This window comes from Trichoderma harzianum, assembly GCF_003025095.1.
Source record: "Trichoderma harzianum CBS 226.95 unplaced genomic scaffold M431scaffold_6, whole genome shotgun sequence".
In the NCBI taxonomy this organism is placed as follows: domain Eukaryota; kingdom Fungi; phylum Ascomycota; class Sordariomycetes; order Hypocreales; family Hypocreaceae; genus Trichoderma; species Trichoderma harzianum.
The window spans coordinates 1,117,205-1,130,779 of NW_020209254.1; the positions used below are offsets into that span (position 1 = coordinate 1,117,205).

General features: G+C 51.2%; 3 protein-coding genes across 3 annotated transcripts; 1 reads left to right on the plus strand and 2 right to left on the minus strand.

The window, feature by feature from the left end:
* Positions 1-2,940: 2,940 nt before the first annotated feature.
* Positions 2,941-3,144, minus strand: M431DRAFT_53051 (hypothetical protein; the record flags this gene model as incomplete). Its single annotated transcript, XM_024920795.1, has 1 exon — positions 2,941-3,144. A coding segment is annotated over one exon (204 nt), but the record flags the coding sequence as incomplete, so codon positions are not given.
* A 231-nt stretch (positions 3,145-3,375) lies between these two features.
* Positions 3,376-4,183, minus strand: M431DRAFT_430040 (hypothetical protein). Its single transcript, XM_024915085.1, has one exon. It carries the CDS (start codon positions 4,037-4,039, stop codon positions 3,605-3,607), a length of 435 nt encoding a protein of 144 aa, XP_024774495.1. The 5' UTR covers positions 4,040-4,183; the 3' UTR covers positions 3,376-3,604.
* An 8,476-nt stretch (positions 4,184-12,659) lies between these two features.
* Positions 12,660-13,547, plus strand: M431DRAFT_430123 (hypothetical protein). The gene is made up of 2 exons (XM_024915087.1): positions 12,660-12,786; positions 12,871-13,547. The coding sequence occupies exon 2, from the start codon at positions 12,977-12,979 to the stop codon at positions 13,412-13,414; it is 438 nt and encodes a 145-aa protein (XP_024774496.1). The 5' UTR covers positions 12,660-12,786; positions 12,871-12,976; the 3' UTR covers positions 13,415-13,547.
* Positions 13,548-13,575: the final 28 nt, after the last annotated feature.

Consider the following 13,575-nt stretch of genomic DNA (forward strand, 5'->3'; position numbering starts at 1 on the left):
TCCCTCCCGCTGGGCTGCCAAAAGAGCCAAATCTCACGCCTACCCTCCCTATCCCAGCTCCCCGGAACCAATCAAGCAAATTCGTAGCGCACCGCAACAAATGAGCAATGAGCGGCCCCCTCCCCTTTCGATCCTGTGTCAAGCAAAGTACACATAAGACGGGAGGTAACAATTTCCTATTCGGGCCCTACTCTCATCTCTGAATCGCATCCATCTCGCCCGACTTGGGTAGGGCATGAATTAGCATCACCCGCAGCGCGGAAAATTAAAAAAACAAAACGATTTGATTGAATATTAGACGCGAGAAGCAGGGCCGACTGCCGCAAGTGTCAGATGAAAAAGATTTCTAAATAAAGAAACTTGATCAATTTTCACACGATAAAGCTCTTTTTCGTCCCACCCCTTTTCCGCTTAGCATGCCACGTTTTTTGTTCTTTCTGTTTTGCGTCTTTCTTTCTTTCCTTCGATCCCGTCAAGCGCGCAGCCGCCCCTTCCCTCTTCTTTTTTGCTTTTAAACCCCCCCTGGCCCAACCACGCGCCACGCCTCGCCCGATTAGGCAAAACCCCTCGCCGAGTTCGGTTCGGCAGCGAAAGCCACCAGAAATGTTTCTCTAAATATAGCTCACCCAGCTCCAGCCTCAGCTTTTCCCGCTTTGTCTTATTGTTTTGTCTTTTTGTCTTTTCAACCCAAACCACACACCACCTCACACAGAATGAGAAACAAGGTTATGTACCTAATCATCCAAGCATACTGCGCCCCCGACACATCAAACGCTCGGCCAGTGCTGACTTCATCACTCATCCCGAAACCTAAGTACCTTTTCCAGGATTAATTCGAACACCCCTCCAAATAATCATTGATGGTAATATAATGCGTAGTAGTATTAGTGGTCGTAGTAGTAGTTCGTTTCTCGCAATGTATTCCGTCCTCTTTCCGCTTGCCGCATCGCGGATTATCCCACGCTTTGCTTAGCGGCGAACGGGCGTACGATAGCGGCGGCCCCCCTCCATCTCGCTTAAACGCAAAAGGTTGGCTGAAATTTGGACAGAACGGCCGGGCAACTTTTTTTTTTTTTTTTTTCTCATCTTACACTCCCCCAAGAAAGATACAGAAGGGAAACAACAAAAAGAACCCGCCATAGTACGAGTAATACTGTAGTTCCCACTCCCCCTCTCTCTAACGGGAAACTCGACTGAACAGGGGATTCACTAGAGAATTGGGCAAGAAAGAGAGAAATTAGTAAAAAGGGTTGTGAGACAGAGAAGACTCAAATGGAAGTGAAATTACATGGTGTAGCGGGGCTGTTGGCGGCATCACATCTAGGCCTTATCCCTGTAATCTAGTTGCGAGCAAAGCTTTGGTGGAGTGCTTTATCCAGACAATGGAGAAAAGAAATTTCAAATTGGACGTAGCAATTATGCCGCTGCGGCATTCTGTCAAGATTTTATTAAGCATGTGAAGAATTGGAAACAAAGATCGGCTTTCTAATACGGCACTTTCGGTATACAATAGCCCGTGAGAGCTTGAACGCCGAAGCCGCCCCATATACTAGGTGATAGTTCGGAGTCCCTGTTTCAAAGAGAAAGGGAACCAGAAGAAAGAGAAAGAAAATACACTACAAATCACAAATAGACAAGAGAAATGATTATCAAAAGACTTTTGTTCTATTGATTGGCAGCATCCTGATGCTGGCTATGTATGACTAAGAGATGGGTGGTGCCGGCCACCGGTGTCACCGAGACATTGCGCCCAGCGCAACTCATCTAATCAACTGGTGATGGTACAACTGGGGAAAAGAGCAAGACAAAGTTGCTTGAAAAGAAATGCAAAACAACGAAACATAAAAAAAAAAAAAGAAGAAAGAAAAACAATGGCTGTTTGAGCAGAGATCATATCCGTCCACCGCAGTGCACGCGTGGCCAAAGGCCAAAAGCAAAGTCAATAAAAAAAGCAAGCCCAAATAAGACATTACCGAATGACAACGTATGCAACACCAGGCGCATGACGTGGCCCTTCTTTCACGAACAGAAGATCCCAAAGCCCAATATAATCCGTCCAAAAAAATATAAACCCAGATCCCAAACATGAAAAAAAGCAAAGGAAGAAAAGGAAAGGGTAACAAAAGATGTAAACCAGAGTGGGCGAGATGAGGTAGTCTAATTGCCATGCCATGCCGTGTATTCCGAGGCCAATCCAGTTGGCCCAAAGACCCAAGAAAAGTGGACAATGTTTCATTCGGGGTTGCCTTGCGGCGATCCGAGAAGCAAAAAAACAAAAAAGGAAAGAGATTGAAAAGGTAAAAGCCAAAAAGAGGAAGCAATCGCTTGCCTGTGAGCAGCCGTATCTCTCATTATCGTACCCAAAGCCCCCCAATAAAAAACAGGACAAATGAAAGGTCCCAATCCCGGATGCTATGCAAAACGAAACTCAAAACAATGGAGAGGATCGCGATCGATCAGAAACAGGGTTATCGCAAGTCGTAGGTGAGAAAGTGATGTACTCGGCGCTTCATTTCGCATAAGTCGCTTATGGCCAAACCAAGATATGACGCCGGGAAAGAAGTGGAGTCATCGCTGTGGCGCATCGTAAAAATCGTCGGAACAGACTCCGATGAGGGAGAAAGGTCGTCATTGTCTCATTTTCCGTGTCTTCAGTAACGTCGTGATGTAGGTTGAGGAAGTGAGGAGAAGGGGACGGGGCGAGGAGGATGTTGACATGTCTGGTCAAGGTGAAGGTGAATTTGTGTGAGAGCGATTAGACGAGGCGCTTTGGCGTGCCTCGCGGACGAGCATGAGGAGAAGGGACGACGGATTGGCAGAGTAGAGAAATGAGATCCAGTCGTCCAGCTCGAAGCGAAGCAGCCGCGGGAAGCGCCATGCCAGAGGGCCCGCTACCGAAGACAAAACCCATCATCGGTAGCTTTTGCGGCTGGAGTGGCCGCTGCCATAGCCCGAATCTGAGTAGGAAAAGTCGTGTGCGTGATGGGCACTATGGCCGGTGTGTGCACTGCAGGCATAACCGACGTAGATTGTGCGCTGCTCGATGTTGTGGCCTGGTCTTCCGTATGCCGCACAGCGGTCAATGGCGTGTTGGTAGTAGAGGCATCGGCAAGCCGAGTAGAGCTCAACAAGTTGATAGCACATGATGATTCAAGTTGGTTTGGGAGCAGGGGAGTAGAGTGTTGGTTGACGAATTGGAGATGGCTTCATGCGAAGGTGATGAGAAGGTGAAGCCGGCAGACGTCTCCGGGTCTGTATCGTGGGCCAACAAGTGTTGTGTTGTTGAAGTGTAGGGGTTTTGTCTATGTGTTGGTCGGGGAAGAGGTTGCTTTGTTTGTTGTTATGTGTTGGTGGGAGTTGATGCCTCGACAGAAAGCGGTTGGTCTCCAAGATGGCGGGATAGCTCTTTATAAGACGAGCAATGCTAAGAGAAAGGAGTAGGACAGATGAAAGAACAGACAAGGACCAAAATAGGAATAGGAAACTAGGCAAGGAAACCGATCTCTAAAGGAAACTGCCGGATGGCTATGGTAGGAGATGGGATTGTGACTGTGGATGTGGATGTGGATGTAGGTAGGGTGAAGAGAGACGAGGCATCGCAGCCTTATAGCTCTGCATCGTAGCCTAGAGTCGACAACGAGCGGGAGCCGGGAGACAAGGTGACAAGGTCCAGGTACAAGAGTGATCGGTAGTGTACGGTAGAGCATTCTGGTACTAGGTAGGAGCATGTCCAGGACGGAGGCGTGTGCAGGACAAGGGCTCTGCTTGTACTGGATTGTCGACTCGAAAAAGGAACAGACAGGGCCGAGAGGTGTGCATGGGCTAGGATGGGAGCGGACAAGAATGATACAAGCACGCCCCCACACTCAAGCCCATCGGACGCTTCTGGGGAGCAAGGGTGTACATGGGCCGGTCCCAAACCCTCGTCACTGGACCGCGTGGATTGCGGGAGGGCTGGCTGGTGGAGCGCGAGGCAAGGCGGACAAAACAAACGAAAGAAACAAGTCTGCAAGGTGCTTGTGCTTGGGCTTGTAAGCATTGGAGAGCCATGCAGGACCCGGTCAGCACCGGAAACAGGGTTCTCGGGAGTACAATGAGTCGCGCTGCTACCCAGTAGAACAAGTCAAGTACCGTGGCCCAGAAACACATATGCCAGAAAGGGACAGCATCTGCTGGAAACCCGCGGGATTCGTGTTGTTCTGGCCCGTCGAGATGGAATGTTCTGTGCAGTCGAGTGGTGGTATCGGCAGAATGCAGCAGACTTGCAGACTGCATTGTGCAGAATGCAGTGCAGAAACGGGCTGCAAGGTGCAAGGCACCAGTGATGTGATGCCAACCCGGCGGATCAGCCAGTAGCGGACGAACCATGGCGCCCCGAAAGCGAACCCACGGAAGAGGGCGAGCCTTCAATCATCTTGACAGGTGACTGCAAAGGGCCATGGCTAGAGCACAACCTAAGGCGTCGTGGCTGCAAAATGGCTGGCAGGGTCCGCTGCGGAATAGGGAGTGTGGCGGTCCTCGGAGCAGTTCCCACCGGCGAGCATGTCTAGAAATGGACGGGATTCAGAGAAGCAGACAGACGCTCAAGGCGCAGCATCCAAAGGCACTCGTATGAGTACAAGCAGCACTGTAGACAAACACCAAGTCTACTCGTGTGTATGCGTACTCGTATGGGGTGTCTTGAGCAGGCAAGGTTTAGCAGGTAGGACGGGCAGGGCTTCGAGGCCTCGAAGAGTCACCCAGCGCACGGGTCATTGGCCTTTGACTGGGGGCGTGGGAAGAGAAGCCCTTTGGGGGCCTCAAAGTTGACCTGCAGCAAGGCTGAACTGGGGGGGAGGGGGGAGGTGTGCGGCGTGTCAGCTAGCCGTGTGTCCAGTCCATGACTGCGTCGTTGCAAGTCGTACCTGTTCTGGAGATGTCGACACTATTGCCCGCTAGACGCTGCACACTGCAAGGGGCCACGAGCATCATCAGCATCATCAGCATCCTTGAGGTAACCGGCAGCGGCAGCGAACATCAGCATCACGGCCAGAACGGCGCGATGCGTTAGCCTTGGGGTCTTTTTTGCGCCAGCAAATGCAGAGAGACGGCTCTTTCTGCATCGGGGCAAATTAGTCGAAAAGCGGACAGCGCGCGATGAGGCAAAGAAACAGCAGAGCAAGCAGAGGCAGAGCGTTTAACTTGCATTTGAAATTCCAAATATGCGGCGAGCGTCTCGGTGTGGAATTGATGCAGCAAGTGGCGGACCGGCGGAAGAAGGGAACGGGGAGCCGACACAGTGGGGTTGGGGCTTCGGGAGCGCTGAGATGCTGCCTGAATGCCATTTGGGCGCTGTGATGTCACGATTTCACACCAGCGAAATCGTTTGTTTGTTTGCTGCACAGCATCGCATCTGTCACCTCATCAATAGTGCATCTATAGTACTAGGGAATTCCGCTGTGGCAGTACGGGCACGGGGCCTTGGACGAACCGAGATCCTAGGAGTTGATTCCTTTTGGGATCGATATGCGCCATTCATGTTGGTTGTGATGTACAATGTGATGTATGCAAGCCGCAATCTAGGCGGTCCCGATTCCGCGGCCTGGCGATGTCCGATGTCCCCAGATAATGCCGAGGCAGGTACGGAGGATACGGGCAGATCATGAGATATTGAGAAGTCAGGCAGTTCAGATCAACGTCAAACGCCGACGAGTACAATGTATAATCCGACAAGGCTGGATAACTGCGCAAGTAGCAAATACACCACTGCGGATCAATTAATTACCTAGTAGTAGAATACAGATATTTAGTATTGTATTTACTACCGTAGAGGAATTCCAGATATGAGGCTTGGCTAAGCCCGGCCTCTCCTATCTCCTAACCTGTATACGCAATAATACGCTGCGCTGCGCAGACTACGACGATGCTTGAGTCGCTGGCTATACAGTCGAGTATTGAATGGAAGTAGCGCTGGAAACACGGAGCATTGCAGCTGCCGAGATTCCATCAATACCTCAACTAGCAGTATCGTATCTTCTTGCCTGCACTAATTACCGAGCACTGTAGGAGAAGGCGCGCGCCCTTCAAGGTTGGCTCCTTCTAGCTGGCTACTGTCCCTGGAAGGCACGCTTCACTATCACAACCACCCTTCCCAATCTGGCGTTAGGGACTCTGTAGTAGTTCTTTCTTCAGTATTAGCTGCCCAATTCTCACCCTCGCTTACCAACTTCATGGAATATCAGCTTCAGCTTCAGCTTCAGACTGGTCGATTTACGAGCCCTAATCCGGCCTGCGATGCTGTATGCCGTGATGTTTTTCTTCCCCAAACAGTACCATCTCTCAGCATCTAAATGGCTTCTGCGCCCTTTCCGTCAAGCCGGTCCCTACGATGGAATCGCGGCCCCGCCATGCGGCCGCAGTCGTCGGTCGTCAGCATCAGCAGACGGAGATGTGCTTCCCGTGCAGGCTCGTTTTGACCTTGCAAATCAGGCGGCAAATAGGAAGAAAAGAAATCGGCGAAAAGAACCCTGCGCCCAGATTTGCCGTGAGACGTTTGATGCACTAGACGCCAGATGGAGTCGGAAAATCTCATCTCTCAATTACCACGGCCCCAAGCCGCCGCCTCTCTCCAGACCAGACCGGCCAGGTTTCTGTCCAGATGGGAGTGTCAGATGACGGCAGAATCGGATGCGCCAGGGCGCTAGGACGACCGTGGCTCAAAAGGCAGCACGTCATACTACCGCGATAATTCCCTGGGAACTGCTCTACGGACGATGATCTCTACTGTTCTCCTGGTGATGAAGGGATGCCGCGATGCGACCGAGTGACGCTCTGTGGTCAGCGCTCCTGAAGCTAATCGACAAGGAGGACTCAGTCGTAGAGCCTGAGAGCCGTACCCAGTACCTACTCATTTTACCCATCTGCTCGTTTCTACGCATTATGTGGGCAACATAGAGAGCGAGTGCGACGGTGCAGGGTACTCCATGCCCATCCATGCTCATACGATACGACCAACCACAAGCCGAGCGAAATGTGGATCACAAGCAGCGCAGAGCCACAAAAGCAGCCTGCCCTTCTCTTAAGTGCTGAGCCACAAGGGTCATCGTGGATTCAACAACGTTCCTGTTTCCCACATCTCACTCGGCTCCACGCAGGCTGTGACGAGGGAGTATTTCTGTAATGCCTCGTTAGCCGCCGTCACGGGGCGATGTAGCTATGATGCACTCAAATCATACTGATTGATCCGTCAGCATCGTCATCCATGGGCTTGCCAGGCGCATGGCAGTGTCCCTCCAGGTTGCACAGACCTTTCACCTCCCAGAACCGGAATTCCCCTTCCCAGCCAAAGGGCTGATTGATGTGCAGGCGCCTGTCGTATATCTCGCTTGTTACTCAAGCTGTGACGATGCGAATCGGGCCATCGCAATTGTCATTGCACTTAAATCTTAGAGGGGGTCAATCAAGGAAGATCCACTTCCCGACTTGGACAAAGAGCCAGCTAAGTTGGTGGCCATCTGTCGACAAATGTCATGTTCCACATTGAATGCAGTGCCACGGCTGAGAAGCTTCTCTACATATTCTCTGCCCCGAGATTGGCTCTGCATGCATCCTAATTGGGACGAGGTGGAAGAACAAGCCTCAGCCTTACGGCCCATTTAGGCAATGAAATGCAGGATGCTGCGAGACACCAGGAGAAGGGGGAAACCCGCCGAGTGTACAAGTATGTTCCAACAGGGTAGGCCATTGAGCCATGGAGCATATGTCTGGAGATGGGCGCCGTGGGGACTTGATGCTGCATGTCTCAAAATCCCGCTACGCGACTGGTCCTCTCAATTGCAGCATAGGTACGGAGCACGTTTTAGCCATTGCACTGCAGCCGGGCATGCAGAAAAAGCTACTCCGGAGTTCTGTTGCTGCACAGCGGGTTGGAGCACGTTTTAGCCGGCAACCACCATTGCTTCAACTTGGGACCAAACGCATCTCTGCACATCCCGTCCCGTCATGTCTCCATAGGCCACGAGGCGGCCTCACAAGGCGGCCGCCTCTGGCCCGACTTGGTCGTGTTCTTGTCCCGACTTGCTGTTCCCACGGCATGGTCTCCCCAGAGCTACCACCAACAGGACCGTCCCGAGAAGTCGGCTGAGGACAGGCATCTGCGCCGAACAACACGCGGAGGCAGCCGGCATCCAAAATCTCACATGCTTCCCGTGCCCGGAAGGCCACCAGCCGAATTCGCATGTACCAATAATCGGACTCAATCACCTTGTACATTGTGCCGAGGCCCAGTCTAATTGGTAAAGGCTGCTTGCAAACAAGTTGGCGAGAAAAGCCTCGTTTTTTTGCGCCAATGATTGTACACCTCTAGAACTTGAGCATCCAAGGGTCCCTCGTACCACCCACAGATACTTACACCACCCCATGGCCACAGGAGTACCTGCGCGTTAGTTTGTGGACACCACCACCACTACCATCTCCAACACGGCGATTCTCTGGCTGAGAATAGCACACACACTCTCGCGGGTTATGCTGCCTTGTCTTAGACATGCAGTTTGGGGGCCGCGGGAGGCGATGATACGGTAACCCCAAGACTCATACATCGCACGTGAGGCATATGAGCAACTCGCCGTTTCGGTCACCTGCAAATGCGGCAAGCTTGGTAGGAAGGCTGCCAAGGTCAATCCTTTACGAAGCAAAGCGCTGCGCGTTCATCACAAAGAGCCCTCCTGCGACAAACAGACAAGGCCATTGCGCGGTACGCTCGAATGCCAAGTAATACTACTGAAGAGCAACTTTGAGATCTATCGTATCACCGCTGACGGCGATCGTGCAACGGTCGCACGGATGACGAATTTGGCTTTGGATGATTGCCAGGGACCCCCGTAAGATTGATACCAAATATAGGAACCACACTAGATCGCCTGTTGGGCTAAACCCAAGGCCTTGGTATCACTACCCTCCCTTCCGTTTATTCTTCCACTTTGGCTCCTACCTTAATCTTTCCTACCCGTCCCAGTTTGCTGGGGCCTACCGTCTATTCGAAACGCACCTTTCCCTACGTGGTTTTCCATCAGATGCTGCCTCCGACACCCTCAACACTGCCTGCTTGGAAGCGCCCTGGAAATCGGCACGGTCTAATGCTACTAGCAGGCAATATGGAGTAAAAATAGTTCTCTATCTGCTGGACAATGCGCCGATGGAAAAAAGAAATAGAGTTTGAGACTAACTTGCTCAACCACGAGAAAGGGATGCTCATTCTGACCAGCGCTTGAGCAACTGACGTGAAGAGTGTTTCTATTCCTGGAGCAAATGATGCGGAGAAAAAGAGGAGGAGGAGAAAGAAGAAAGAAGAAGAAGACAATGGGGAAAGTAAACAGCTCAACATCGGCACCGCGGATTCGTATCATGAGCTCGTGCTGCCTGCGTGTCCCCCCAAGTCCATCTTCATCTTTGCACTAAGATTTGTGGCATTCTAAAACATGTCTCGGGAGTGAATTAGGGTCGGCGGAGTGGAACCAGCCAGCCCGGATGAGCTGGGGCCCGATGGCTGTCAGCCCGCCCCAGGTCCAACCGTCAATGCCAGTGGTCAATCAAACCGGACGATGCTACGAGAGGATTAGCAGACGTTTAAGCGACAGACGCGCTTCCAGCTGTTCATTGGTGGGGAAGAGAGGGAGCTGAGGATCTAAACGGCCGAAGAACCCCAGAGAATCTCTCTCGTGAAGCAGTAGCTCGACCAAGGTCGGCCTCGGCGCAAACACCAACCGGGACCGGGCCGTCAATATGGAGCACAGGGCAGAGGGCGACCTGCCGAAACCGACGAGACCTAGGGTTTTATTTTGGCATTCCGAGTATCGATTGTTGCTTGATGCTTGATGCTTGATGCTCGGCATGTCACTGGCGAGCCGGGAGCTTCACCTGGGTGCTCACCGCCGCCCTCTCGGCCCATCACCTGGCTTAAGCAAGCAAGCAAGCAAGCTGTACGCACCGGTCACCGTGACAAGGCCGATAAGGCCACATCTCTGTCTTTGGCCTCACCTTGCAAGCCCAGCGCAGTAGTAGCGCAGATGACCTCATGGAGTCCATCACCCGTCGCTTGCAATATGTATCTATCGGTGACTAGCCCTGCTCCCCGAAGCTGTCCGCGCGTGACTTGTATCAACTGGCGCGGCGTCGTCATCTTGGCCAGTCTTTGGCTCCCCCTGTCGTGCTACCAGAGACAGGCGACCCCCCCAAACGTGCCTGCGTGCCTGCGTGCCTACGCGCTCAAAGAGATTCTGTCATGTTCTGTGCATTGCTCATTCTCGACACTTACTGCACACGCCTCTCATGATTCAATCGTCCCTTTGACGAGAGCATTAGCGAGCATCAGCGGTGACTAGCAATCCGGCCGTTTCGACGCCCCATATTCGCTGCGCCTCTTCACTGTGGCTTGCTGGAAAAAGGGTCCGCTTTTGCTTCCCCCCGGTCGCCCGTCCATGTCCGCATCCGGTATCCGCCCCGGAGTTGCCGGGCACGCCAGCAAAGGACGGCGACGAAACAGAACGGCGAGATCGTCAAGTCGTTCGTGACGTCTGTCGCGAGCTCCGAAGCTTGCAAAGACACCAAATGACTCGATGATTCCAGCTGGCGGAGCGATTCCATGGCGCCATCTGTCGGAATCTACATCGACGGACTCATCAATCGCCACAATCCGCCAGATACGCAGACGGCGTTGCGGATTACGATACAATGGCTATGTTTCCAAAGGCATCAAACTCCGGCTCTGGCAGCGTTGTCCGGGCGGATCTTGCTTCCATGAGAGACAGCTGTTCCCCGTAGTTGGTCGGCTAGGCAGCCGTGAGGTCCCCGCACCCATCTTGGACGCTGACAATTATCACGTCGGATTTCAGACAAAAGGCGGACAGATTCACGCATTGCATATTTGTAAACGATGATTACCTTATTTCCACCTTGCATAGTTTGTCAGCAATGTCCGATTGCCATCCCTTGCCCGGCAGCCTGATACTACTCCCGGCTCTCGACATCTGGAGTCAGTATCTGCTGTTGGCTCTCGCGCCTGAAGCTGTGAAACGTGCAACTCTGTGTGTCTTCAGTCACACCCTGGCTGGTCTTCCCCTGCTGGTATAGCGAACAGCGACCCGCTATCCCGCATCATTGGATTTTCTTCGATACACCCCCCTTGCCTTTTCCTTCTCATCCCATGTCAATGCCCTAGCAGATCCACGGCTTTTTTAGGGGACGAATGAGCCTCATTCTCTTGCGAAAGATAGCCCCCGATTTGGCTTGGCCTGGTTTGCTTTATTTTGGTCGTCATGCTTGTGATGTTCACAGTCAACCGACCAAGTGCCGCTCTTACCAACCGCGGCTCAGCTTCCGCAGCCCAGCATCGAGCAATGATCTCTGCAACGGTGGCGCATCAGTATATCGAGTCCAGGATGACGATTCCTGGGATCCCTAGCTCCCGGCTTCGATCATTTTTTATTTTGTTTTATTTTATTCTTTTTACTGACATTAATCCGGGCGCCTAATCTGACCAAACATGCAGCGTCCTACACCCCCCCTCCCCCATGTTGTTTTACGCCTTGCACATCGACACTTGAAACAATGGCCATGTTCTATTATCTGCATACACTTGATGCCATCTCCACCGTCAAAGACTGACTCATTGAGGCTATCACCCAACAAGGCCATAACTTTACCAGGACTTTTTTTTAAACTCTCGCTTCTCGTCGCCCAAATTGGCTTGCCGCCGCGCCGTCCCTCGAGCTAGATCGGCCATATACATGATGTATCCATAGCTTGTCTTACAAACAGCCGCGCTCACTAGCTTGGCGTCCTGCATGCAGTCTTAGAGCGAGGAGGCCTCAAACAGGCCTCAAACAGGCCATCGTGCAGATTGCACTATCAACAACTCTATCAGCTGCATTTCAGCTTGTTAGAGAATGCCCGCCTGACTTGGCAATTAGACGAGTTTACTCGCCAGTGCAGATTAGGCACGAACCCTCCAATTCCCCACCGTCGTACTTTTGTCATCTTAGGCTAAGCAATGCAACTCCATCTTAATAGTCTAGTAAGTTGGCATATGCACACGCACATTCCATCGTGGTGTTACATCTTATCACAAAACATGGCACATTATCACACATACACCCTCTTCGTTTCTCTCTTCCCACTTCTTTTACCCCTTGCTTTAGACTGATTCCCATTATTCTAGGCCCCGTCTCACAAGGAGCCCCCACCACCATGGGTTGTCGTATCATCGGATTGCTTCTCTCCTGTTCTAGGCTTCTTCTCTCGCCTTGGCTATAGTCCGTTGCGCACCGCTGATTGGCTTCTCTTTGCATGCAGGTAATATCCCAACAATCAAACCCAGAAGCAAAAGGAAAAATGAAAAGAGTCATGCGGTAAAGGTTTCGTGTTTGTCTTGTCCTATTAGCAGGCAACATTTCGTCCTCCTTGTTGAAACGGCCATCACTTTGTACTTGGTTGCGGCAACGGAGACATGGGATTGGCTTATGGCGGGAGAAGGGTCAATTTAAACCAAAAGGTCATTTTTTCTCAAATTACTCATTTCCGTTGGATATAGTTGATTATTATCTACACTTTCGTCGTAGGGGCGAAGAGGTAGTTTGTTTGTCTTCCCCCCCCTTTCTATTCAGGGAGCCCGTGTAAACTAGGCAGTAGAACTACAAGACAATGAGAGAGAAGAAAAAAGGAAATCGATGGCACGTTTCTTCGCGAATAAGAAACACTCCCCCCTTCTTCTTTTTTCTTCTTCTTTGTCTTTTTCTAGCGTTCTATGTAAATGTCATGAACCCCCATGCGTAGCTTCGGAATGTAGTTGAGATCCGAATAGGTGAGTTATCGCACGCCAAATGAAAACAATAAAAGGAAGAAAAGAAGAAAAACATAGTTTCGAAATGGAATCGGCAAAAAGGAAATAAAAAACACTCGCAATACAAAGAACAAAGACTGGTTTTGGTTATCCCAGTCCAACATGTACCGGCTTTACGCCCCCATCCCCCTTTGCGTTGTTCGTTTCGTCTTTGAAATCGGCTGTAAAAGAATCGCAAAAGTAATAAAGAAGAGAAACACCCGCAATGGAAGGGCGAATCAGAAAAAAAGGAGTCTTAAACAAGAAAAAAGAATATACATGTTCGGCACGCTTTCAAAGCCATTTGCCAGCAAGCACGTAAAAAAGAGCCGCTATACTAGACAAGAACGACGTAAAAAATCATGCCTCCCTTTATTGTTCTTCTTCTTCTTCTTCTTCTTCTTCCCCCCCCCTCATCTTTGGTTGAACAAAACACTTCTCCTTCGGCCAACCATTTCTCGTGAGCCCACTAAACCCAATAGTCTTTCCCCCGCCGTTGTCGACGTTGTCGCCCCTTCATCTCCCCTTCTCCTTCATGTCGTAAAAGAAACAGAAAAATAAAACTTCAGCTGCCAGAATGGGAAACTCCAAGACCGGGACTTGTGTAGGCTCGTCTGGTTGACCGGAACAACAGTGGAATGTGAATCATCTCACCCAACCCTAATGCAAAGAAAAAATAGGAAAAAAATAGAATGGAAAAAAATCAAGCGAATAACCAATGA

What these genes read in the sequence shown, in the direction of transcription:
- M431DRAFT_430040 (XM_024915085.1), bottom strand. Translation starts at nt 4,039, where the DNA reads ATGCTTACAAGCCCAAGCACAAGCACCTTGCAGACTTGTTTCTTTCGT.
- M431DRAFT_430123 (XM_024915087.1), top strand. Translation starts at nt 12,977, where the DNA reads ATGTACCGGCTTTACGCCCCCATCCCCCTTTGCGTTGTTCGTTTCGTC.